A 27504-nucleotide genomic window follows, 5' to 3' on the forward strand; every position below is an offset into this window, starting at 1 on the left:
ACACAACAACCCTGCAAGGTATCTACTGTTGACAGAGGCTAAATGACTTATTTGAGCTTCTTCCGTTTATGCAAAACTGATTCTACTGGAACAGACTTTACTGAAAGCATCATATTCATCACATTTTCTATTTATATATTTGGAAAATATATATCAAATGCCACAGTGTACAGAGTATTGGGCCAAGCGGTGTAATATGTAATAAGGAGTGTAACTAAGTCCCTGGCTTTACACAGCCTAGGCTAGGAAGTAGATGTGCTCAAAATCACCTGAGCAAAAAATGAAAGAGGAAGAGAGGAAAGAAGGTGACTTTAAGCACTTAATGAAATCAACTTCTCGCCTGTCTTAAGAGCAAATGCTCTACCCAACAGAGACCAACATGGCTACACAAGCCCCCTGAAAATGAGAGTTTGAATTTTGCAGTTCTGCTCATTTTGCAAGTTTTTTTTTTTTAAGATTTTATTTATTCATGAGAGACACAAAGAGCGAGGTAGAGACACAGGCAGAGGGAGAAGCAGGCTCCATGCAGGGAGCCCAATGAGGGACTCTATCTCAGATAGATCCCAGGATCTCGCCCTGAGCCAAAGGCAGACCCCCAACCGCTGAGCCACCCAGGCATCCCCATTTTGTAGTTGTCTTTTTTTTTAAGATTTTATTTATTTATTCATGAGGGACACAGAGACAGAGAGAGAGGCAGAGACACAGGCAGAGGGAGAAGCAGGCTCCAGGCAGGGAGCCCGATGTGGGACTCCATCCCGGGGCTCCAGCTTGTTAGGGAACTGCTCTGCAAAGGAACGTGGGGAATTCATTTGTTAGAGAGGTTCCTTCAGCATGTTTGAAAAGAAGAAAACAGGCCTTCTAAAATCAAAGCGATTGAATAAGTAAACGTGTCTTCAGGATCACTACGTATTATTAGTTCCATGCCCAAATTCCTAAACAAATAATTGACAAAGTCTTTAGACGCATCTCTGATAGCCAGCCGTGTCTTTTTTGAGCCAGACTTCATGAAACATTCAAGCTGCAATATGTGTGTGCACTTAAGATAGAAGAGAAATCCTTATCTATGTTTGAGTCTATGAAGATTTTTTTAATACTGCAGTAAAAGCCATTAAGACTTCAAATTCTCTCACATTTAAAAAATGAGATGCAAATGGGAACTCTCCAAGAATTTTGAGATATGTGGCTCAGATTTTTGATAGAAAGGAAAATTTTTCAAATGACTTGGCAGAAGGTCAATGTGGTATCAATTATGCAGCATATTCAGCTCCAAATATATGCCAATATTTAGTGATAGAGTGCAGTGCTCTATCAGATTAAAATTCTGAAGTGAGAACAAATTCCAGGTAGCAATGTGAAACATAATTATGATTATTTAAGATTCCTGCTGTTCCTCGTAATGTCTTGCTGTTGAGATTAAACACCATGAAGGCTTGCCCTTGTAGCTCTAACACGGTTGCTGTATTTTTTAGTTTTCTCTCATTCCAAGAGCTATAGGCCTATATCTGAAGAGATATTACTGTACTAACGTATATCCAGTGTACAAAATACATGTGGACTCCCCCTTTAAATGTTTGTCCCTGAGGGTTTCAATCAACCAATAATCAGACACCTAAGTCCCTAATATCATTTTTTTTTTTTAATTCTGAAATGCTGTCCTTCTTATTGCATAATACCACCAGCCTTGTGGCCAGGGCTTCTTAGCAATTAGTTTTTAAATTTAGAGCTTTGAATAATAAGGATACAACAAAATTCCTGGGAGAATTACAGCATCCTCTGTAGAATTTCTGTAGTATAAACATCCAAAATTTATGCATTTAACAAAACATTTACGAGAAGGAAATCAAAGATAAATCTTGGAAGGAACAAGAGGATGAAATCGAGAAACCAAGTAGACTTTACAGTAAATTGGTGAGCCATAATTGCAAAGCTCTACTTTTTGCTGTAATTGTAAATATGATATTCATTAACCCTCCATCTTTCCGAGTCTAAATCATGCAAAGGGACAATTAAAAAGCATCTTATGGCACTGATGTCAAGTGCAATTTTAAAAAGGCAGGATATCTCCTAGAAACAATATCAAGATTATACAGTAAAAAGGTTCCTTTATATTTTCAAATGAGCTAAAGCCAGAAACCCATTAATTATATATTCTTGAAGCATAAGATATTCAGAATATCTTTTCTTTCCTCAATTTTTTTCTTATTAACTTCATTTTAACTTAATATGCTATTTCATTTATTTCTCATTTTTCATGAAATTACTGTTTCCTCTAAAGTACACACATTTTATTATAATCCACAAGACTGTGTTTATATAAAACATGTATGTGACCAACTGTGACAATGTATTTTAAAATTTCATTAACTTAGCATTGATTCTTCAAATCATCTTTTGCACTTATATTACACATATATTCAAAATATCAAATGCACAAATGTAGATTATATACATTTACTTTTCAAAGCACCATTGGATTAATCACCTGCAATCAATATCACCGAGTAGGGGACTTTACTTTCTCAGCCCTTTTTCTGTTCACACACATAAGACAACCACAAAACATTACTAGCTGAAATATTAGGATTCTTCTCAGGTTCATTTTAATTGGAAAAGCCCGACACCAATGTAGTCACATAATTTTCTGATTTCCTGTCTGAACTGCCCACGATGTTAGCCAGAGAGCCAGATTCATTTTAACAAATACAATATAAATTCCCTTTGCTCTTCAGTACTGAGTGGAAGGAAAAGCTTCTCTTGAACTGAGATTCTTCTTTCATTCAAACACCTCCTTCCAACCCCTTCCATCCTGGTTTTGCCAGGCATTGGGCCTAACATAATGTTCCATATCAAGAAATGGCTCAATTCATATTAAAAACTGAATTGCTTTTGGCATCTGGGTGGCTTAGTTTTGGGTACACGTCTGCCTTCAGCCCAGGTCATGATCCCAGTGTCCTGGGGTCGAGCTCTGCATCGGGCTCCCTACTCAGTGGGGAGCCTGCTTCTCCCTCTGCCTCTCCCTCTGCTGCCCCCCCTGCTTGTGCTCTCTCACTCTGTGTAAAATAAATAAAATTTTTTTAAAAAAATTGAATTATCTTAATGAACCTAAAACATTCATTAACAACTTCACAACATCCAATGAAATGAATCATGTGCCAAGTTACTAAGCTGACTTCTGTAATATAAATTCCTACCCAGTCACTAGCTCTGGGATCCTGGATATTTCATATACTGTCACCGGTCCTCACATTTTCATTTTAAAATGCATTTACTTTTTACTAAACAAGAAAAAGAAAGTTCCTTCCTCTGACATTTTGTCCTTCTATTCTTGTAATTTAATGAAAATTCAAGAAGGCAATAGTGAAAGTAATATTAATAGTAGTAGGAAACATTTGATTAGTTTACAGTGTGCCAGGCCTAAGCACTTGACATATATTAACCCATTTAATCTTAAATAGACTCTCTAAAATAATGAGCTTTCTGATCTTTCAGAGTTCTCCTGGTATTTTTTTTTTTTGTTTTGGGGTGAGGTTTTTGTTTTTTTTGTTTTTTTTTTGAGATTGTATTTATTTATTCATGAGAGACACACACAGAGAGAGGGGGAGAGAGAGGCAGAAACACAGGCAGAGGGAAAAACAGGCTCCCTGCAGGAGCCGGATGTGGGACTCGATCCCAGGACCCTGGATCACGCTCTGAGCCGAAGGTGGACACTCAACCGCTGAGCCACCCAGGGGCCCCCTTTCTGGAATTTCGAAGCCACTCCCAGGCAGCCTCTCGTGGTGGCATCTTAAATAGGCCTCTTGAAGTTCCCGCAAAGCTCTGGTTTTAGATCCAAAATATTTCTGGAGTCTAAAATTACAGGTAGAGTCCTACTGTTTATTTGCCTCAGTGATCTAAGTCATCAATCTGCTTATTTCCTTCTGGGAAGTCAGCTCTGTACCTGAGCTTCCAACTATATAACTCTCATTTGTCACTTACAAAGCATGGAAACTAGAAGCTGATGGTTTAAAGTGATGTTAAAAGCTCCTTTCTTTGAGGGCTCTTTCTAGCCCTGGATCAGAACCCGGACTGTGGTTCAGAACATCTTGAAGCCTGTTTTATTGGAAACAGCTCCAGATACAAGGCCTGACTTCATCCAGCTGTGCCCTTTCCTTGCTTTTTTCCCCTCTGTGCTGCGGAAAGCTGGGATTCACTGGGGCCACTGGAAAAGACTTGATTCCCTTGGATTTCCTGCTACTTTTGTGAGCACAGTACCTTGATCCCCCTCAGGACCACTCTTCCCAGTTAGCCTTCCGCCTGCATCTACCTGGACCCCAGCTGTCCTGTTCTTTCCTCTCTAGCATTTGTCCCACAAGAATCCCTGCTCTTCGGTTCAGCCATTAAACTGGAGCCAGCTTTCTACCATCTTCTGGCAGGAAGAGTTAAGCTCTGCTTCCCCGTCCCCTTCCCCTCCCTTACGTCAGTTTCCTAGCTGCGCAGGGCAACCAACCGCAAACACCACCTATCAGCTTTGCTCTGCATGTCCCAAGTTGCCACCCCGTCCCAATCCCCTGGTTAGATTTCCTTTCCTTCTACAATGCTCCCTTTTACATGTATTTTCTGACAAATCCCTCCGGATTCTGTGTGGTGAATACCAAACTGCAGTAAAACCTAACCTCTGTCGCTTACGCTGCCACCCTGACCTCCTTCCTGAACTCGTGTCTTGTTTCTAAATATATGATCAACAGTTCCCTTTGCATCCATTGCCATGGCCTCAGACTCGATGCCTTCCCAACTGAGCTGTTCCTTCATTTCTATTTTCTCCTAATGGCATCACAGTCTGATTCTTGTTTGTTTCTTATACCCTTGTTCAATTAAATGCCACATTTATAGATTCTACCCTAAAAGTTTTCTTTTTTAATCCATTTCCTCTCAAGTTTCCTGGCACTGTCCTAGCAGATAGCCTGACTTAAGCTTTCCACTTTTGAGAGAGAAAGCTCACATATGGCTACAAGAACCCAATTAAGCCAGAGTTAACACTATAATAAGAATGAGAGATTCAGCGTTTCTAGAGATTCTAATTTAGGACTAAATGTTATTTCTACCAGTATTTTTGGAATGACTTAAGTTAATCCTGATAGGAATCTGAATGAGAATTAAGGTTTTGCAGCCACCATAAAAAAACAAATTATGTCAGGAGGTGATACAGCAACAGTTTTAAGGGGAAAATGTTCATTATTTTGTCATAATCAATGAAATGTCAGGTCAAATCAATGGAAGCAATTGTGGTGCTATTATTTCAGTGAAGTATTGAGAAAAATAGTAAGAAGGAATCTTCTGGTATCAGATTTTCCAGCCCTGGTTGTGTAGCCCCAGGCGGCCTGGCCTCTCTGAAGTGTATCGCTTTGACTTACAAAATAACAGGATTAGCCTAGATCCCACTTGCACTCGCTCCTATTCTCCTACTCTCCTATTACCTCTTTCTCTGTCTCCAGAAAAGTTCTGTCAGAGGAAGGAACTTTCTGGGCTCTCTCTCTTCATTTTGAAGAAACGAATCCACGAACTCTCCCCACCTCCTAGCAAGCCCTGCCACATTAGCTAATTTTTATGGTCGTTTCCTATGCTAAGGCCTAGGGTCTAAATTCACTGGTATTTTTACTCTTAAATTCTTCTAAAAATGATTGCATACCTAGATCATCTTAAAACTCTTTTCCCTGCATGGATTGTTGAAGAACTTACTTGAAAGAGCCAGCTGTTCACATGTGTAGGGCTGGAAGGGACTCCAGGATTGAGTGAGACAAGGATGGTGGGCCCCCGCCAATCACACTCTTGCGAGGTGCGAGCATGGGGCAAACTCCTGTTGTTCACTTCAGAGAAACAGCTTCCCTCTTCCCTTTTCCTTCCACTGAGCTACCCTAGTACTTAATTTATCTCTTCTGATGTTAATTCAATTCAGCAATTGCTGAGTGCCTACTACAGGTAAGGCATTTTCTATGTTATTTTTAATTACGTCCATGGCTAATTTCCCCTTCTGGATGGTCACCTCTTTGATGGGAGCCTCCTCTTATTACTTCTTATCCCCAGTGCCAAGCACAGTGCCTTGGGCACAACTAACACATAGCAGACATTTTTGATTGAAAAATAAATAAATAATAGTGGAAGTGGAGCACACCTTTTTGAAGACCTTTTGATAGAAGTATTCAAAATTAACAACTATGACTAATTTGCTATCTGGGTTCTGTGCCACTTACGCCCTTAAAATTGATATTATTTTTGAGACTGACAGTTCCTAAAACCAGGAATGGTGAAGTCTAATGAAGGACAATATACCATTTGTGGCCTCCAAATCCTAGAACATTTCCTTTTCCCTGAAACACTAAGCTACTGAAATTCAAACCTGAAAATTCCTGGTGGGTTGTGAGTGCAATGCAGTTCTAGGTTTTGAGTCTTCTGAGTCTTTTGAGCAATCTGGGTGCTCACAGAGTGATTACTGAGGACATTCAAGAACTCTATTATTAAAGTTGGATTCAGGGGCCCCTGGCTGGCTCAGTCAGTAGAGCATATGCAACCCGTGATCTCAGGGCTGTGAGTTCCAGCCCGACACTGGGTATCCAGCTTACTTAAAACAAGTGAGTAAATAAAGTTAAATTTAATTCATAATTCAGGTATATTTTTTGGTCAAACTGAAGGCATTAAGGTAGTTAGTATATTCCTCAAAAATATGGTGGAATAAGCATACATTTCACCTGCTATTTTGCTATTTTCCTGATGTCAGATACAGATTGAGAATAAAAAGAAGAATATACCATATGCTGTGTTCTCTATCCCACATCATCGCCCCACCAGAAATAACATCACACGGACACAGTTGTCTGGTTTTAATTGTAACTTATGCAAAAAATTGGGGCTGAAGTTCTACCCAACTACTGAAACAGCCAATGCCAACTTTGGAAATAGGCATTTCCAATAATTAAATGTTATTATAGATATTAAAGGAGATATATATGTATGTATATATACATACATATATGTATATATAGATAGAGAGAAGAGAGGGAGATAGAGAAGGAGATTCTTCAATTCAAACAAATGTATGCTTCTAGCTATATGGCTTTTCATGGATTTACCTTTCTGTATCCTAGGATTTTCCTTGTTAGATGTACTGTGGTTTAAGAAATGCAATATTTTAGGACCTTCTTTTTTCATCATACCATTAGCCAACCAATTTTAACAAACTAGTGATAAAATATAATGTATCGAGATGACTTTCACTTAAATTATAAAGTCTATACAGTACTGATGGAGATCTGTTTTAAATTCTAAAAAGCCAAAGGCAGTGAAATATCTTCAGCATTTGAAATATTAATCATATTTTAAGAAAGAATTAAAAAAGGCAATGAGTTCCCGAAATTAGTATCCATCAATTGAAAACTGAAAATGTCAACCGATTAACCAGCTCTATTGTCTGTACTTTGCCAAGTAGTCAATTTAGCTGACTCTTCCAAATCAACTGATTCCCAGATGCCAGGAAAACAGTTACATAATTGTTAGTCATTAAGTTTCCAAGAATTATTCCTACCAAGTTTCAATAAGATCATGGTTTTCTTTTGGCCTTCATGACAGGGAAGGTTTATGGGATCCACTTCTCTGTATATTCATAATAAAAATCATTCCAATCAAGAGAATCTGTAATTTAATGTAGAAAAAAATGAGCACTCACAATAGAGAAGCATGTAAATATCAAATAATAACCAGCCGGAACCCCAACATTGTAACCTTAGGCTAATTATGTCTAAAATGGATATCAAAGGCATAGATTGATCATTCTTGACTAGAAGATGGCAGGCATTTTCACTGTTACTAATGTCGCACTGTGTGCTTTACCTCTGAGGGATGGATCTCTTAGGTGTATTGGATGCCATTGAGAACCACCTGAATACATAATGAATATACTTGCATTTAGCAATAGGGGAAATAAAATAATCTCCTTAATATAAAAATGTATTAACTGAGAACTTTTCAGTGAGTAAAAATAAGATTTAATAAGACTGTAAGTGTGTAATTATGTGTGTCATGAGTGCAATATCTGACCTTGCTGAAGGGATTCGCCTATCAGTAATTCCAGAGCAAGAAGGCAGTGGTCCTGTGGACACTTCCAAAACATCTCAACTAAGTACCTGCAAAAACAAAACAGATCAAAAGACCAACCACAGAACAAGGACGGTATTTCAAATGTACCCGTCTGTTATCCACCAGTGTGTCTCCATGGTTAGAACAGTGGCGAGGGCAGCCTTAGACAGGACATACTAGATGCTTGATAAATATTTGTCGAATCAATAAATGGAATCAAAGCTGGGTGAAATTGATTGTTTCCATAGTTCCAATTCTACTGTGAATTTTAAAAACTGATAGTTTTTGGTTCCTCAATATTCCCTTGAATCTTATGATTAGAAACAATGGTGAGGTGACAAGTATCTTGCATTGATTGCCCTGTTTTATTTGTGTGTTCACAGGCAAATGGACATAGTTTTGTACATATGGAACATGAAAAAGCTGTATTACTACTGAAGAGTTTCCAGAATACAGTAGACCTAGTTATTCAACGTGAGCTTACTGTCTAAATATTTTTTATAAATAGTGAAGATACGTCTAGCCAGACCTAATGTTCAAAAATAAATTTATACATAGAAACAAATTTTGCCAATTGCTGGACCAATGGCAAACATTAGTGCCAAATGTATAATACTATATGTTAGCACTGATCATCCTTAAAAATGTTAACTATATAAATATGATGTTCATGTGGTTATGTATTAGTTTTAATTGTCAGCCTCTGGCTGTGCATTGGTGCAGTTTTGTTTTTGTTTTTGTTTTGTTTTTTTTTAATCAAATAAGTTTCTTCTCGAAGTGGATTTCATATAATTTCGGAGCACGGAAGCACATACAAGCTCTTTACGAATTCTGCTCTCCATCAGAAACACTGCCTCAAAGTTGTATATGCCTTTATATAGAAAATACGAATATAAAGAATTGTAATTCCCATTAAATATTTCTAGCACAGGTATATGTTGGCATATATACAAAAAGAATATAGAGAAAACAATATTTTCATAAACTAAACATCTCGGATTGAGAAAGAAACTATATCTTAAAATAAGACTTTACTATATTGAATCTTTTTCAATAAAAATTACATGATAATGCCTTATGAAAGTAACTGTACATATGGTATAAAGTGTTTATACTTGGTTCCATATTCATTTGCTAAATTCTCATTAACACAGAGTGAAATATTTCATAAATTAGCCATTTATCTCTGGGACCGGAATAAAAATAGGACAAATTAATTTGTTCAATGCCTTTAGCTAATTATAACACACACAGAATTAAGAAACAGACTAAAGGTCATTATAGATAAATCCTTTTCACCACAAATTTATGCAGTGAATGATGGGTGGCAGGAAAGATATTGCTTTATTTCTTTCAAGTTTATGTTGATTATAAACTGTAGCCCCTGTGCTTTCCTTACTTGTAAATGTGGAATTTATTTGTGTGTTGCTTTATCTAATTTGCTACTTTTAAATAATTTAAAATGAGTTTTGGAGATTGATAAAATTTATCATTAAGAAAGACCGCTGTTAGAAAGTTATGGTGGATGATTAAAAAACTTTGGTATTTAAATATGAAACTTCAAATATAATTTCTCAGAGCTGTGGTCCCACTGTATTTATTAATGTCAGTGCCTGTTTTTGTGGGCAAAAATAGGGAAAATACTTTTTTTCCAAAAAAGTTTCAAAGTATACAATCCTGGGTTCTGTCTCACTGGAAAGACAAGCATAGTCGATACAGAATTCGTTATTTTTACATTAGAATTGTTTTCCTCTATAAATGATCAAAATCCATTTTATAATTCTTTAAAATATTTCTTTTATATATTAGTCATTACTATGATTAAAATATTAATTTGGAATTTCAGAATAATTTCCCAGAGTTGGGTGTATGCATGCTCTCTCATATTTCCACATAGCTCATTATATACATATATATACATATATATGTATACATATATATGTATATATATAAAATGAATTTAGTTTACATGCTAGTGTTTCAAGTATTCTATTAGGATTTTCACAATAGTATCATGTATTGATGTCACCAAAGCTCTGAGAGTAATATTTGTAAGTTAACTGTTTTATGGGGACATTGAAAATACTGTATTTTTGTAGGGTCTATTAAAATGAGTGTCACTTATTAGAAGTACAGTGGTATTTTTTGGCAATAGAATTTGTCACTTGAAGGCAAATGATACTTCACTTTATAGATGATGCACTAATTTTGATGTTGCTTTACGTCAGGGTGACATTATACCATGATTTTATAGGGTTTGACATTTAGCAAATGATTAAATGATTGGCCTATTTAATATGTTTCCCAGAAGTAACTTTTAAATGCATTTTAATATATCGACAGTTTCTGATGAGAAATGTCTTTCAGAGCCTAATTTTCTTTGTTAAAAACTCACACCAAACCACGGTACCACCGCTTCCAGCTGCTATGATAGGATGATCGTCATTAATCCAGATAGAGACCCCCCATTGGCCTCACCAGATCACTGAAAGGAAAAACAAACTCATGGGTGTAGTCTGGTGGTCAGTGAAGCATCTCAACCCGTCCCATCAGTTTTGTTTAATCTTTCATGGGAGAGGTAGAAGAAGAGCCACATATAGGACTTCCCAAGTCTCTTATGTCAGGTTTCCACATCAAACCCAGGGCTTCAGGAGATGCTTCTGAGGCACAGAGCTAAAAGGATCATAGTAATCACCGCTGCCACTCCTGGTGTGACAACGTTGTCCTGGGCCAGTATTTTAACCTTTCCTGTTGTACAGGAAATGAGAGAAAGAGAAAAGGGATTCCTGACCAACTGGAAAAGAAATGTGATGTGCCAAAGCACTTCACGGTCCATTGTACTGCTATGCTGCAGACTGAGAAGAGGCAGGTAATAATGAAAAAAGGCTTTTTTTTTTTTTTTTTTTAGATTGACTGAAAAAAAAAATCACTAATTACTTGAAGGGGTTAAAAAAATCTAATTCATTCCACAGATGACTAAAACCAAAAATACATTAATTTCTGAGTATTGACTTTTGGAGAAATGGGTTCTATTACCTGAAATTGGAATCTGGTGCATGTTAACAACAACAACAAAAAAGTTAAAGTTATGCCTTTTTAAAAAAGAGAATCGACAACAACGAAGAATGAAGGAGTGAATTCATGATGACTCCAATAGACTCACCTCTTGGTATTTGATTTTTATTGAGATCTTTTCTACTGAGGAAGCTGTCTATATCTAGCGGATCAATAAGACATAATGATGAGGAATGGAAAACACGATGGTGGAAAGAACAAGCACTGAAAAGTATTGGTAGAGTTCCTACAGATTTTGAAAGCCAAGTAGACATGCGTGGACGATTTTTAAAACGATTTACCTGACTTATAATACACTGCCTCAAAGGTTCTCTCTTATGATACTTCCCATCTTCCAGACAAGTCACCAAATACAGTAATTTTAAAACATAACTGTACATTTGACAAGGAATACTCAAAATCAGTATAATGTGCTGATATTTACAACATGCTAATTTATTGCTCACTGAAACCTATAAAATACATGCGTCCCGGGTTAATCAAAACTGTTGATTATGTAAACTTCAAACAATCCCAGTTGTTTCTGGGTCTTAGATTGGATTACGACTTGTAAGATGAAAAGTAGTTTTAGTGAGGATGACAAATCAGCATCAATTTGTTTTTAATTTTAAAGACGATTGTACACATATTACTAATATGATTCCTTATTTTAAAAGTAGGACCTATTTTAGCAGGTGAACTAAAGAGTATATTTAGACAGAGGAAAATGAAGAGATTAGATTTATACATTCAAATATGAAGTGAAAAGTATTTGAATTTGCCAAAATGATTAGATGAAGGGAGCCAGAAAAACATTTTACTGTAAATCATAAAATCATATTTAATATCTTCACCAAAATTTAAAAATTTGGAAGACATAGTGTGTTCGTCAACTTGTCTTTTCATTGGCTCTTAATACTGTCCTCCATCGATTTCTGGCCCGTCATCGGCACACACATCATGGGTATGTTGTTATCAAGAGGCAAGAATACAACATAACCAGGTAGAGAGGCACGTTGGTAAAGGACTATCACTCTGAGCCTTTGATATATTCAATCAGGCACTATGTTTGCCTGATTGTTGATATACTGACCAGCAGTGGGTTTACTAGAACAGTAGGTCAGTAGAAAGTTCTGCAACATAATGAAATCCAGTAAGTTGAGAAGATGGGTCCTTTTTCTAGTATCAAGAAAAGCAGGGCTGAGTCTCCAGGAATGCTCCTCTCACAGGAATGCTAAAATCTTTCTGAAGCTCAATAAAATATTCAAACACTGGGTTGGTGATGTGCCCTCTCTTATGGTTGGTAGTGACCTCATCATGTAGGAATGGGGGGGGGAGGGGATCTGCAGATTTGAGATCACCTGCATGAACTTTTTTTCCTTAGCAATATAACTGCTTTCCATTAAGAAAAGCATCCTGCCTTGGCCCAGAATATTGCCCCATGGCTCCGTCAGGCCATTCCCCAAGTGTATGTGACAGTGAGAAAATAGAACGCGGTGGAAGAGCAGATGTGCATGGTAGAAAGCACGTGGGTTAATACCATAGGAGATCTTGGGTGCCAGCTCTCCTCTGCATCCATTCGGATTCATTTGATCTAAACCCTTCCGAGAATATATTTTCTGAAGCAGATGCAGTCTGCTGTGTGAAACTCAAAGCAGATGCAGTCCAGCTGGGTAGCTGCTACTTTCTGGACCTTCGGGGGGCATTTCCGTTTCTCGTACGTAAAACTGGCCTGTCTTCGTTGCTGCTATTGCTGCTGTAGATTCGTCCCTGTGACTCCCTTTGGTGTTCCAGATGCAGTGGATGGCCACTTCTGTCCTGCTGCACAAGGATAAGAGGCCTCCTTAGAGTTCTCGTTGTTTGGAACCCCTTGAGGATCTGCTGAGGGTTCCAGCTTCCAGTTCGGGAAGAACTTCCTTGGGTGACCAAGGAACAGGGAGGGGAGTAGTAGCATTAACCGAGGTGCCAAGGTAGAGCAATTCTGTCTCTAACAACAAACCAGCCTCGTGTGCTAGGGGGAGGGTGATAATGCCTTAGTAGAACCAAGTTTCCACTTCTGTTCTTAGAATGTAAAATTTTACTGTATCAATGACTCAAAGCCTGCCAGCTGGTTTGTTATGGGGAGAGGTTCCAATCTTCCTCAGGTTTGACACTATCTGTAAGAGAATGGTTTGGAAACTCTCCTGTGAGGGTCAAAGTTGCATGACTTCTACTTTGGAGAATTCAGAGATTTTTGATATATGGGAGGGGCTGGGGGGACCATACACTCAAGTTTTGATAAAAAAAAATACATGAAAATCTAGGACTATTGAATCCCCTGGACTCTTAACTATATGATTATCTTGATCTTCCTGAGAGCAGTTCTAGGGGAAGTAAAGAGAAAATCTTAGGGCAGGGGAAAAATTCACTGGTTCCAGCTTTAGAAGGTTTAGAAGCATTACTCCACCTGCCAGTTTCCCTGGTTGGATTTTGTTGTAGGGAGTCAGCTCACACTCTGTAACAACCCACTGAGCACTAAGCAAGATAAGAAATGGGACCAGATGTAAGAGAGGCAGAGAAGACTACCTCTGCAGCTGCCCTGAAATCTCCCCAAACGATGCTCCAAAACACTTTTTGTTTGTTTGTTTGTTTGTTTGTTTTGGCCTGATTTTGTTAATAGCAGCACATCAAAGAGTAGAAGATCATGAAATCCAGGCAGGGTTTATGTAGAAAGCACTGAAATCCTGTGCCTGTGACTCATTAGCCTGGGGTTGGAACCAGTGTCAGCCCGACCTGAAGAAAAGGCCCTGAGTAAACTTCTACAAATATTATATTCAAACTGAGCATACTTTTCAATGTATGTGGGAATGAGTGTTGAGAAAAGTTGAATAAATCATCCCATCTTTCTCTAGTTTGAGTACATATATTTTTTTCCTAGAAACTATCACTGTTGCACACTCATTTGTGCCAGGCTTTCCTTTTGTTTCTTTGTGTCTTTAAAATAACATAAGCAGCCTATGGTCGGGTCACTCCCTACCTGAAGTAAAATATCTTAGAACAGACACTTTTTTTTTGAGACTTTTATTTTCGCCAGAAAACTCCATATTTTCTCCATAGAAAGACAATTACTACAGCTGAATCTCAGATGACCGAGGTACGTCATTCAAAATTCAAAACATTTGGGGGAATTTTATTGAAGAATAGAATGAGAACAGTAAGTGCAACGCTTATAAGCATTTGTTGGGCTTCAGCTATCTACCAGGCCCTGCAAAGGGTATATAACATGATCTCCTCTGCACAGAGTCTCACAATCAAGTGGGAAGATGAGAGAGCTCCCAGGAAAAAAGACAGGACAAGGCAATGTGGTGAGTCCCTCTGTCCTTGCCCTCAGCCCATGTATCACAAAAGGAAGTAGCATCTTTATCTGGTCAACTGTCTTCTGGGGTTGAGCATGGCTGATCCCTCGGAGCTGTAGATAGTTCTCCTTGCGGGTTCTTGCGGCCTTTGGCGGCCATTATCAATATTCGGCAAGATGTCGGGCAGTATTTGATAGGCTGTGAGTGGCCAAAGTGGAGACTTACTGGACAGGATGAGTAGCGGCCGTAGTCCCTCGAATCTGTGGAGAATTTTGTCAGTTGGTTTGTTGCAAAGAAGAGAGAGAATATAATGAAAAATGTACTGCTCAGCCTGGCCCAGCACCGTGTCTATCTGCCCCCGACATGTGGGGGAAAGACATGGAAGTGATGAGTTCTTTAAAAGGCGTGGGCTTTTGGATGAGGAGGCTCTTCTGTGTTACGTCCCCCGAGGGTTGCTCCTATGACTACCGCCTCTGACAGACTACGGGGAGCGTGGGAGTCGTCGGGATCCAGTACTAGAAGGAGGCACCCGGAAATGCAATGAGCTGGATGTTCCTTCAGCCAGCCGCGTTTCCTGTTTGTTTACCTCACGTCCTTTGATGGGGAGAAGGACATTTCCACTGCACCTGGTTCATCCCGTCCCACGAAAATACTGTTTGCGTGAGGTGGGATCACACGTATTTACACACCACGGACGTCCATTCATTCCTCCAAGGAAGTTGGATTCCTCTGAATCTAGGAATTACTTGTTGCTTCTTCACCCTGCCTGCACCTCGTCCGTGTATCAGACCCCTGGAAATCCTGAGCTTTCCCTGAGTATTTCCCGTGCTTGGCAACCTCAGCCTCTGCCCACACTGGTCCCTCCACCAAATCCTCTCCCCATCCTCTTCCTAAATTACCAAAATTATATGCAGCCTTCAGAGTCCAGCTCAAGCATCACCACCAAGATAAAACTGAGAGAAATTTCTCTTATGATCATAGTCATATCCGGTTTTGGTGTATTTATAGCACTTATCCCATTCCACCTAAGCTCATAGCTATTTGTTACTTACGCGTCCTCTCCTATCAACTGTACACTCCGGAGGGGATCAGAAACTACTTGGGAGGCTTCCAGACCGAAGAGCTGCAGAAGGCACTTACGGTTTTGCTCACCATGTATCGTTGGGGCCTGTCTGAGTCTCAGAAGCATAGTAGGTGCTCAATAAATGTTTATACAGTGATCACACGGATGACAGGCCTGGCACACAAACACAATAAATATCAAATTAAATGGGAAGTTGGTGTCCAGCTTGCACAATCTTACACCACAGACGTTTCACTTTCTCAGTTCATTCACCATGCCTAGGGTTTCTGGGGGGGTTCAGGTTTTGGTTTTTTTAATTCTCCCTTTTAATCTAATTCCCCTGCCCTCCTTTAGGCTCTTCTGTCATGTGTCAGCAGTTGTGTTTCACTTCTCTTTTCTGTGTCCTAAGGACCTTAACACCATCCAAAAAATTTAAGACATGGCTTTTGTTCATTGACTTGGAATACATAGCACCTATCCTTTTGATTTGTTTGGGTTTTATTTCTTGTCTTGGAAGAAGTCGTGCATACAGACTCCAGGAATGTTTCAGAGGAACGAGTGCATGAATTTCAACTCACAGGGCCGTGGTTCTGACTTAAAGGCATCTTACAGATAATAAGCCTAGTTCCCTCATTTTTTTGGAGGCCCAAGGCCTCAAGAGGTAACATGACTCCGTGCGTGGCTGGATCTGGTTTTAGACTCTGTTTAAGGCTCTTCTTCCTGTACGTTGTGACTTGGTAGATTACTTTGCAAAAGCTATTTTTAAAATTTGGAGGCATGAAGAATGGTTAAGAGAGTTGGGTTGGGTCGGGAATGGGGTTAGGGAGAGGTGGTTGGGCCGAGGGAGTCCCCACCCTATTTTAGCTCTGGAAGTAAATGAAGCTTCTGCCTCATGCTGCCTATTGTACAATAAAGAAGAGTCGTCCACAGGCCTTTGGCCACAGTTCAAGTCTGACAAGGCTTACACGCTGCGTTTTGGCATCATTTCGTGGACGGCTTCCACCTGTATCCCAAAAGTGAAAATGTCTTACCCTCCAGCCAGAATTATCAAGAACTGCTGCAAAAGCTGTAACATGCCTATTTAGATAAGTCACAAGAAAATGTTGGTTAACTGGGGGAAACCGCTTGCCCCCAGCCACACTTTTACAGAGGTCAGAACCTGGCCTGTTGCTATGGAAGTGGAGAGAAAGCTATTTATGCTCCACCAGCATTAGCTTCTTTAGCTACATCCCTTACAGGGGGAAACGGGGACTCCAGCCCCTCAAAGGAGAAACAGGGGAAAGGCCTGGGCTGGTACACTCCTCACCACAGTTCCTTTATTACCTGGTAGGATCTTGATTTCTGTGCCTTTCTTTCTCAGCTTTCTCTCGGAAATATTTCTCGAATTTTTCCATTTGAGTTGGAAAGCACACTGACTACAGAATTTAGCGAAGTATTCTCAGTGTTAAATCCACGTCTCATCTGCCATTTTGCTTATACAAAGAATATCCATTACTTTCCATTCCTTTGTACGAGGGGAACTTGCTATCTCCTGACACAAAGAGAACTTGCTAGATGGCTGATAATGGCTTCGTTTGGGGGATTTTTTTTTAAATTCTAGAAGCCATAAGTATACACTGAAGGAAACTTTCATCATTATTTTCTTTAAGAGTTTGGTGCCTCAGGCTCTCCATAGGTCTACACGTTGGTCTCACAGTTCCGTGTTTATGTATTTGCAGAGGAAAAGGATGCCAATGTCTGTGTGAACCAACGGAGATGAAAATGAAAAGTAAAATGAAAAGTAAAGTGACATTTTAGAGTCGGACGAGTATTTCAGAATAGTGAAGAGTGCTTCATGTTAGGGAAGAGCACTTTAGCATCATGAGGGTGAGGACAGACTCGAAGGCTGGACGCAGGAGAGAAATAAGGAAGTTATTAGGGATGAATGGAAAAAGGAAAAGGAGAGGGAGAAGGGACTGACCGAGGCTCACAGAGGCTGCCTGACGGACACCGGATCGGCCTGGGGGCGGGCGCGCTCCTCTCTCCCTCTCTGTTCTGTCTCGGGCCGGAAGCATGGTCTCTCGGCTCTTCTTGGTTTCTGGCCTCCCTCTTACTCTCCAGAAGTAGGGAGATCTCGAAATGAAAGAATAAGGCATCTAGCAAAATTATTTCTCATTCTATGGCTATTTATTTCCAGAAACTTCCTTCGTAATGCCATGGGTCATTTGTGAGGCAGGCAACCTCTCGGCCCGAAAAAAATCACCAAAGTCCTCTCACTAAAGAACAACCGTCACCACCGGGCAGTTTTCCGAGGTCCGGGCTAATGTCAAACACGACCTGGCACCTGGTCCCCGGGCTTCAGGGCGACGTCGTCGAGGGAGACAGGCCGGCGGCCGGGAAGGCGGCGGCGGACACAGGCCTGGGCCGGCCCCACCCCCGGTGCTGGCGCGGCGGGCTGCGCGGCCACACTCCCGACGTCCCCGGTCCCGGGGTCCCCGCCGCGGACAGGCCCAAGCCCCGGAGCGGGGAGAGGGGGATCCGCGCGGCGGGCGCAGTCCTGGCCGCCTCCGGGAGGCCGAGCCCCGGGCCGTCGGGGTGACCCGCGTCCTCCGGCGGCCCGGGCCCAGCTCTGGGGCCCCGACCCCCGCCCCCCGCCCCGCCGCGTAGCCCGCGCCTTTCTCTGAGACGCCCCTTGCTAACCTCCTCGAGCGCCCCGCGTGTGGGTCCACGTCGTTTCTTTTCCGACCGCTTCGTCTTTTCTTCAACCCCAAGCAGAACGAGGAGAACGTGCTCCTCCGCCCTCCAGCCTCTGCGCAGCCGCGTCAGAGCCGCGTCAGGGCCGCGTCAGAGCCGCGAGGAGGGCGGAGGGCGGAGGGCAGAGGGCGGAGGGCGCGCTCTCTCAGGACGAGCGTCCGACCGTCGCTGGGGGCGGGTCTCCGGACGGACTTGGTCAGCCGCGCCCGCCGGTCGGTCAACGGGCGGGAGGAGCTCTGCCCGCGCTGGGGGCGCCGCGTGGTCGCGACACGGCGTGCAGCAGGCAGCGCGGCGACACACCAGGGCGCGTCCCAGGCCGGGCTGGCGACCTTCTCCCTGAGAAGCTCCGACTGGAGGCGCGGGCTCGGACACGCGGCAGTCCCTTGTCTGTTGTTTCTTTCTAGGTTTTCACGTATTTCTGAAAAATGATAGTTACTGGGCCTGCGGTGCAGGGGCCTGGCTCAGCACAAGCCGCTCGCAGCTCAAGCACTGCCCGCTCTGTTCCTTGGTGGCCCCCCCGCAAGCGCCGCCAGCGCGCCCACCTCCGCGCCCACATGCAGGATTCGCCCAGGCCCGGGTGTGGGCTGAGCGCGGGCGCGTCGAGGGCTGCCCAGGCCCCTCTCCCAGCCCTTCCGCGGCCGAAATCCGCAGCTTGTCCTTGGTGAAAGTCGCCGTAATGAAAACACCTTGGCTCGCTGCACGCTCCGCGGAGGCCGCAAACGTTCACGCGCAAAGGACGCCGAGGACCGTGGGAGACGGAGATGAGCGACGGTGCGGAGGAGCCGCGTGGGCGCACACACGAGGCGAGAGCGGAGAACCACGCAGTAGCGCCTTCCCTCCTGGCCCGATGCGACGGCGGACGGCCCGTCGGCTGGATCCGGGTTTTTTAAGATTTATGAGAAGGTGGGGCGGGGCGGGCACAGGGAGCGGGAGAGAGGATCGTGACCCCGGGGTCGTGACCTGAGCCCAACCACGAGCCGAGGCTGGAGCCGGAGGCTGGGCGGCGCCCTCCGCGTGACCTGGGGTCGTGTGCGGAGGCTCGCGTTCCCTCCCCCGCAGGCAGGCTCCTGTCCCCCACGTGTTCTTCCCCGAAGCGGACGCCGTGCGGCGCGGGTGGAGTGGCGCGAGCCGGGCGGCCCCACGCGCCCCCGCGGGGAGGCGGACTGGCGGGGCTGCCGCGGTTCCCACGCGCCCTGGGCTTCGGCTCCCGGGGAGGCTCCCTCACCGGCCGAGGCCGCAGTCACGGAGGGCGCCGCTGAGGGCTGAGGGCTCCGCCTGACGGGGAGGGACGGGGAGGGACGGGGCGGGGGACGCCTGCTGTCTCTCGACGCTTGGCTTTCAACTGAGTCACTGGCGTGTGGCCGCGGGGGCACGTGACACCTCCCAGGAAGCGAGCATCGCGGCCGAGGCGCCCGGGACCCCCGCCCCAAGGCCTCGGAGGGCTGCGGGGCCACCCGGCCACCCCCGCGGCACCCGGAACCGGGGCCGCCCCACGTCCCCGACATTGTCCTCGGGGACCAGCCCGTCGGGCCACGCCGGCGGGAGAAGCAGCGCTGCGGTTTCCCACCCAACAAAATCCTCGCGTTTTCGTCTGTTCTTTGAGATTAAAATTAAGGATTTTATTCTAAGGTCGGGTAAGAATTAACCTAGAAGCGGAACTGCAACCCCGTGATAAAAGTGGGCTCGGCACGCGCATGCCCGAGAACGTTCTGGAAAGTCGGCTGCCCTGCGGGGAGTCCCGGCGCGTCGGACGAGGAAACGGAGCTCCCAGGCCCGTCCGCCGCGGAGGCGCAGCGGGCTGGCGGCGGCCGTGACCTGTGCTCGTCCCGCAGAGCCAGCCGGTGGGCGCTGCCTCGGGGTCCCCGGGCGTCCTCGGCGGCGCGGGCAGGGCGCACGTCCAGGGCCCGCTCGGAAAGACGTCGTTCCTCGCGCTCTCAAACGGCCACTGGTGTTTACCGGCTGTGGCGTGCGGCGCCCCGGGTGCTCACACGGGGAGGCCCGGGCAGCGGAACTTTCTACCGCGTGGAGCCCACGTGGTCCCCTAAGTGCGAGACGGACCTTCGGCGCGAACGCGCAGGGTTCAGGCCCGACGCCCGCCCACGGACGCCACCCGTCACGCTCCACGCGCCCCCCTCGGACGCTCACCGGTCACGCTCCGAGCCGCCGCCGGACGCTCACATGTCACGGTCCACGCGCCACTTTTGGACGCTCACCCGTGACGCTCCACGCACCACCTTTGGACGTCCACCCGTGACGCTCCACGCAGCCCGACGCTAATCCGTCACGCTCCATGACACCGGAGGCGCACCCGTCTCGCTCCCCATGGCCTGACACTCTCCCATCATGCTGCACGCGGCCCGCCGCCCACCCGTCATGCTGCACGCGCCGCCTCGGACGCTGATCCATCCTGCTGCGCACGGCCCGCCGCCCACCCGTCATGCTCCACGCGCCGCCCTCGGACGCCCACCCGTCACGCTGCACGCGGCCCGCCGCCGCGCTCCTGGGCCGTGGGTCCCCGGGCCCTGCCGAGGGCAAGGCCAGGCGCGGCCCCGCGGTGAGCGCACGCCGCCCGCGGCCCGACCTGAGCGCGCCCTGAGGAGGCCCTCGGCTGGCTCCGGGCTCCGGGGCCCCGACGGCGAAGCCCCGGCGACGCGACGGACGCGAGAGGGACGCCGCCCGGACGGAAGGGCCGCGAGCCCGTCTGCGGGGGAGCGGTGGCCGTGGCGTCCGGGCTCGGGCTCCCCGCTCGGGCGCCGCTGAGGGGGGGAGGGGGGGCGGGCCGCTCGAGGGGAACGCGGGACGGGCGGCTGCTCGCCGGGGGCGGCCTGAGGCGGCGCACGGAGCCCCCCGCCCCCGCCCCGCCAGCGGCCCGCGGGCACCCGGGCCCGTGGCCTCGCCTCCCCGCACTCGCGAGGGGCGCCCCGACGGCCCGTCAGGCGGACGGACTCCCTGTCGCTTCTCCGCGCCCGGTGCGCAGCCTCCCGTCAGGCCTTCGTTGTTCTGCATCGGTTCCCATGGTAACGAGTCACCGGCGCAAAGTGTGGCTCCGCTTGGAGCTGTCTGCGCGGTCCTCGATCCTCCGCGGGGACGCCGCAGCCCCCCCCCCCCCCCCCGGCCCCGACTCCCTGCACCTCCTGATCCAGGTGTCCGTAGAGGCCAGGACGGAACCTCCGTGGTCGCGCGGCTCCCCCTCCTCCTCCTCCCCGGCCCAAGGGCCACTTACAGGCAACGCGGGGGAGGCGACTGGCGCTCCCCTTCCCATAAAACGTCCTCCGTGTGCCCGAGATGTGCACAGCAGGGAACAAGTGTGCCTCGAATGGGGCCTTAAGTCGGTCTGATTTTAGGACAATGGGGACATTTACACAGACCTCCTCCCAGTGAGTCAAGTGCCAGGTGAGGGGAAGCCAAGGAGCCATCCCGAGAACTGAGCTCCGGGGAAGAGGCGACAGGATGGACACACGCACGGAAACCTGGTAACTGGGCGACGGAGCCACAGCCCGGGCGATGCAGGATCCGTAGGGAAGAGGCAGGAAACCTGCGGGGCCTGGGGAGCAAAGGGCTTGGGAGTTACCCCGCTGCAGCCAGAGAAGGCCTCCTGCAGACTCGGGCCCAACTCCACCTACAGAAGTGTTTTCCAAGTAATCTCTCCCGTCATAACATCCTGTATCTTATTTTGAGTTCTAGAATCCCACCGTGGCTTGGCAGTGAGCTTTAAGCCTAGCCACCCCAAGTCTCCTATGTCCTCAGTATTGAGAAAAAACAGTCTCCATGCTGAATATGCTTTTTATTCAGTTTTTTTTGAAAAGTTAATGAATTCAGGGGAATGAAGATAGATGTTAGAAATAAAACCATGGGTATCTCTAAGAAAATCATCAAATGTAAATGATTCCTTCTTTGTCGGGTCTTATAAAAATAGGGGATACTTAAGCACACTGAAGTTTTAAAGTCACTGGATTATATTGTACAAAGGTATTTTTGGCCCTTTAAAAGGTTATTTTCCTACATGAAGAAAAGTTTTCTTATATAAAAACTTACTGCAACTCAGGTTTTGTGTCTCTGTAGAGAGGCACGTATATAGGTGTTTTTCTTTGTGCACTTGGTTTTTGCACAGGTAAATGAGGTTAAACATTGCCCAGGTATGCAGGTCGACTGACTTCTGTGGTAGCTGGATTAAGGAAAGCTTTTGGTGAATGGACAAAAGAAATCACAGGCTGTTTCTTTGTATCTTTCTCTCTTCCCCTTCCCCAGCACTCTACCAGAGAACATCTCTTATTGAGTCAGGAAATCCTAATTTTTTGGAAAGTCCACAGGAAAACCAAGTTGCAAGTCTCAGGCTGATAAGAACATAAAGCAGTTCCCATGTTTGTTAGGATGGTTAATGTAGTTTCAGAGTATAATGCTGAAATAAATTTTAGACTCCATACCTGTAGTCTTTCCACTCTTATTGGTCTTGAATGTGGGAAAGGCATCCGTTCAGGGCAGTGAGTGATGTTGAATGTTAAGTTCTACTCCAGGAAATGTGATTTTAGCTTTGATGACGCCTAGTGTCAATGGAATGCAATAAATGTTTTATACTGCGTTACGATGTTTAGGTATTTTCCTTTAACATCCTCAGCTGCATTTTTCTCCTTAAAAACACAAGCCTTACTGTTTTCTTTTGGCAGTGAAGAGAAAGATAATTGATAGGCAGGTAAGCTGTCTCAAATCCGGGCAAGTTGCTCTTCGTACTGTGTACAGAAAGGACTAAATGAAGCTTAAGGACAATGGCATGTGAAGGAGCGACTTTTTCCGAGTTAAAAACTCAGAGGTGAATCTACTAAATTGTTTGTCAGTTTCAAAGGCCATCTCAGATGACCTTATAGAAGCCAGGTTGCAAATGCCGTAGTTGCATTTTTCCCACTTTATAGCCACCCAGGGGCACCCCGCCCACCCAGTTGTACATAAGTAACCCATAATATGAACTATGGTCTCTTTATACTCAAGGAAGAGTTATTAACAACAGCAATTCTAAATAGTGATAGATTTGTAATTAGTCTGTAAAGAATGGTAAGTAAATGGATATTAGATACTAGGTTTTAGAATTTTAAGTATCCATGAAAATGATTCTTCCTTCCATTCCTAAACTACTTGACAACCGGTTGCTTCGGATCTTACTTATTTGGGGGAGGGGGATACTGTGTAAAGAAGTTCTAATTCCACCCATTTATATTAATATTTTTCATATGCACACACATACAAATTATTCATTTTCCCTTTGAGATCATGTAAGTCAGTTAGTGAAATATTTCACTCTTCTTTAAGAAAAATTCCTATGCAGTGATGCAACATTGGGCCATGATTTTACTAAGATGAAGACAGTCTCTAGACTCATTCTTTTTCAAAATCTGACTTCACTACCATATGTGCAGCACAACAGTGACATCTTAAGGCCAAGTAACAAGAACTCCTTCAGCCAGAGAAAGAACTTGAATTGGGATATGTTTTCAAAGAAATTTCATTATGTTATCAAGCAGTTTTCAAGTTCACAGTTCGCAACTGCTAGATCTTTATAAATGCTACTTTATGACTTCTTTTGCGGTCTTTGTGAACATTTTAATGTGCACTGGTAAACAGGAACATTTTACATAGACACATTGTATATTAATGCATGCATTTCATTGCATAGTTTATTGATACTCCCCTTGTAAAGCTTTTATGGAAGAAACAAGCCACAGGAGTATAGCAAAAGAGGCTTAATCTTTATAAATTGGGGCCTTTTCTGTCTCTTTGCTAGGCTAGGTGGCTGTATACAAACTCGGGTGGGAGGGGGCAAGAAACACCTCTTAACGTTTAAGGTTTTCTACATGGGTGAACTCTAGCCAACTCAAAGCAGATTGCTTACTTTAGTAAAAAATTTTACCATTTTATAAAAAAAAAAAAAATTTAAATCATGACATGTTTAATTGAAATGGCTGTATTGTAATTAATATTTTGAGATAATTGTGATTTTGAGCTTATATAAAAAGTTGTCATTTTTGTATGTGCTAAAAATGTACAATTAACAGTACTTTTTAGTTGAACTACATATTGATGTAAATAAACACTGAATGAAGACATATTTACTACTTTATTAACATAGATTGTGAATGTACTTAATGGAGTTTGTTTTTTTTTGCAGTATAAGACCATAATGACCTTGAAAGCTGCTTCATTTTATGTGCAAAGGAGTCCTATGAATCTATATTTTAAATTTACTGAATCAGTGAAATTAATCACTTTGTCAGTTAATTTGCAAATGCAAGCTGTATTCTCCAGTTTCTTTTATGTATTGACACTAATTGGTAAAGGTGTACAATGTGATTAGAATGCATTTGAAGATGCTTTCTGTACAGATACAAAATACAGGGACTACAATAATGCTGTGCAGTGTATAGCAGAGCCATTTTTCGGCTTTGGTGTACTCAACTTTTTCAGTATTTAAAAACGTGTTTTGAATAACCTAAAAGTCTCTTTATTGTATAAATAATAAAATGTCACCTTATTGTAAAGTGTCTTTTGTTTAATATTGAAGCAGACTGCTTAGTCAGCCACAGAGTTGTAGTATGAAAAGAGAATGTTTCTTTTAAACCAAAAACATAACCATATTATAATCCATATTTGAAAAATGTAATTTTTATTATGAACATGTATTTATCTTTACTAGCAATGATTTTTTTCATAATATAAGCATGCCTCTATGAGCCAAAAGCAAGCTAGCTACCTACCTAACTATAAATTAATATACATTCTGTTGATTCGTTACTTAATAGAATCACATGGCAAGTTTCATCATGACTGATCAGCCTACCTCTGACATTTTACCTCTGACATTTTTGGTGTAAGTAAAAATATTTCTATTTTATTTTTACTAAATCAAGTTAACCTATAGCAAATTCCCTTTTAGAAAATTTCCACATGGCTAACAAGCTTAGTCTTATGAAGATAAGATGCAAATTTGAAAAGTAAGGCCCTGGAAATAAAAAAGATACACAAGATTGGATTAGAACACACCAACAGATAGATAATGTATACAAATACCTGCTTAGTAATAAGTACTTAAGAAATTTCCAGGATTTCTATGTGATACATGTTATTATTTTCTGTTGCTGATATCTATTGAATTAATAAAATAAGCTCTTCAGCACTTTTAAAAAGAAGAACAAAAGGTATTTCTAAACATACTTCGAGGGAAAAATATGCAGATCCAATCCCTTCAAATTTCTTGAATCCAGAAGTACTAGATCATTGTATGGAAACTTAATACTAAGAAGTCATTAAAAAAAAAAAAAAAAAAAAAAACTTGTCAAATTTTAGATTCAAAACTGTGAGAGCAATTTTAACAACACTCTTCCCTGTTTTCTCTACCAATAACTACATTTCATATAGCATTTCTGTTACATTAGAAATTCTGACAAAATGGTTTCATAAAATGGGAAAAGGCTAAACAAGTAACATTTCAACTAGATTAAAACAAAAACAAGACAGTGAATGTTAATTTAAAACTTATACCAAAACCAATCACATCACAAAAGTCTTATCATGAGTAAGGAAAAGTCTTATTTTTTTTACACCAAAAAACAGTTTGGAATAAAATTCAATTTTATATCTAACAAAAAGGTAGAAATTAGATGGTCATATTCAAATCAATGGTTCACATTTTATGTAACACAAACAGAAATAGGGGGAAATCCCCACTTTTACAAAAATGCTTTATCATTATAAAAATATCAAACGAACTTAAAAATTCACTTTTGAAGAAACTGCTATAAGGAATGAAAGTAAGATAAATCTTATACAAATCATTCAGAATAAATGCATGAACACTGCATGTGGTTATCACCTTTACAAATGCATAATACCTTAGAAAAAATGTTATTTATCAATGTAAGAAGTCTAAGAATTAACATGACCAAGATTATAAAATAGCTCCAATTTAAGTAGGAATCCGGTCTCTCAAATATTCCAGAATAGCAGCTGTTCCTTTCATTAATATGGCTGCTCGAGGAACACGGAATGGATTTCCATCTAGTAGTAATGTTCTAAACAAAAAAACAGAATTAAGAATTTTAACATTTTCTATTAGGGAGGCTTTTCTTCTAATTTCATTTGCAATTTTATAAATATAATCTGTGTACTTTTTTTCTATTTGTCCCTTTTCAAATCTAAACATTTCAACAGATGTAATTAGAACTACAATAACCCAAACAACATTAATTGAATAATTATTATATGAAAGATATTGTGCTGAGTAATTTATGTTCGCTGGCTCTCTTAATTATAACACATAAATTACTCATCACAATGCATCATATGTAGACACCATTAAGGAAACAGAAATTCAGAGAAGACAGTTATGTCCAAGATCATACAGCCATTAAACAGAAGAGCTGTGACATGAATCACCATTTTATAATCCAACCTCTTCTCAATCTTATGATGAGAACTACATGGCTGAATTCTATTTACACATTACAACGAGCACACTCGTCAGCATACCAAGGACTATAATGTAACCAATATATCCGCCCTTGACCCTGGGAAACCAGGACACATGCCTGCGCTCTACCTCCCTTGACCAGATACACACACAAAATCTATTTACATGTTCTGAAATGAGGTTCGACTTAAGATTTGCGGGCTGGCTGATTTGTTTTTTTTTATATAATTAATGAAATAAATGATAAGATAAAGAGACTTTTAATTTTCAGCAACTGAAGTATTTGTGTAAACAAAAGCCAAAGGATTCATACCCCATTATACAGTAGATCTAAATTATATCTTCAAAATTTGAATGGGCTGTGACAATTCTTTTAAAGACTGATTATCTTAATTTATAAAAAGGAATTAATTACAGCCAGTTTTCTCATTATTCACAGGCTCCATATTGTGCTAATTTGCCTACCACTAAAATTTATTAGTAACCCCAAAATCAGTACACATGGCACTTTCGAGGTCATTTTTGGATATGCACAACAGCACCAAAAAATCTGAGTCCATCAATAGGCACATTCTCAGCTGAGGTCAAATAAGGTGATGCTGTCTCTTCTTGTGTCAGTTCTCATACTGTAATCAACTGTCCTTTCTGTGATCTACTTAGGAGTGCAACATTTTTTGCATTTTTGTACTTTGTGTTGGTGAGTTTGCTGTTTAATACGCCCCACAAGTGTGGTGGCTCAAGTGTTGTCTACTTTTCCT

General features: G+C 43.0%; 2 protein-coding genes and 2 long non-coding RNA genes across 22 annotated transcripts in view; 2 read left to right on the forward strand and 2 right to left on the reverse strand.

Moving 5' to 3' along the window:
* The window catches only part of LRRC7 (leucine rich repeat containing 7), a 495471-nt gene extending 483037 nt beyond the window's left edge, over positions 1-12434 (forward strand). For all 8 annotated transcript variants that reach the window (XM_077904997.1, XM_077904996.1, XM_077904999.1 and 5 more), the window contains one exon: positions 8490-12434. Coding sequence is in view for 7 of the 8 variants with exons in the window: in XM_077904996.1 (XP_077761122.1) it covers positions 8490-8597 (108 nt within the window). In the remaining variant the exon portion in view is untranslated. The remainder of the gene's footprint in view (positions 1-8489) is intronic.
* Positions 1-18408, reverse strand: part of LOC144318260 (uncharacterized) — a 79127-nt gene extending 60719 nt beyond the window's left edge. For 2 of the 8 annotated variants that reach the window (XR_013384068.1, XR_013384062.1), the window contains exons 1-6: positions 17519-18170; positions 16882-17295; positions 16590-16635; positions 15648-15732; positions 8068-8153; positions 7556-7662 (exon numbers count right to left, since the gene is read on the reverse strand). This is a non-coding gene — a long non-coding RNA (uncharacterized LOC144318260). Of the gene's footprint in view, positions 1-7555; positions 7663-8067; positions 8154-15647; positions 15733-16589; positions 16636-16881; positions 17296-17518; positions 18172-18237 lie in introns of those variants that run through there. The other 6 variants (XR_013384069.1, XR_013384064.1, XR_013384067.1 and 3 more) reach the window with 6 other exon arrangements.
* LOC144318259 (uncharacterized) lies at positions 18180-25631 on the forward strand. Its single transcript, XR_013384061.1, has 2 exons — positions 18180-21308; positions 21636-25631. It is a non-coding gene; the product is annotated as an uncharacterized LOC144318259 (long non-coding RNA).
* Positions 24927-27504, reverse strand: part of LRRC40 (leucine rich repeat containing 40) — a 49063-nt gene continuing 46485 nt past the window's right edge. For all 5 annotated transcript variants that reach the window (XM_077905005.1, XM_077905003.1, XM_077905004.1 and 2 more), the window contains one exon: positions 24927-26348. In XM_077905005.1, the coding sequence (XP_077761131.1) occupies positions 26335-26348 (14 nt within the window). In that variant the 3' untranslated portion in view covers positions 24927-26334. The remainder of the gene's footprint in view (positions 26349-27504) is intronic.

This window comes from Canis aureus, chromosome 8 (genome assembly GCF_053574225.1).
Source record: "Canis aureus isolate CA01 chromosome 8, VMU_Caureus_v.1.0, whole genome shotgun sequence".
NCBI lineage: Eukaryota > Metazoa > Chordata > Mammalia > Carnivora > Canidae > Canis > Canis aureus.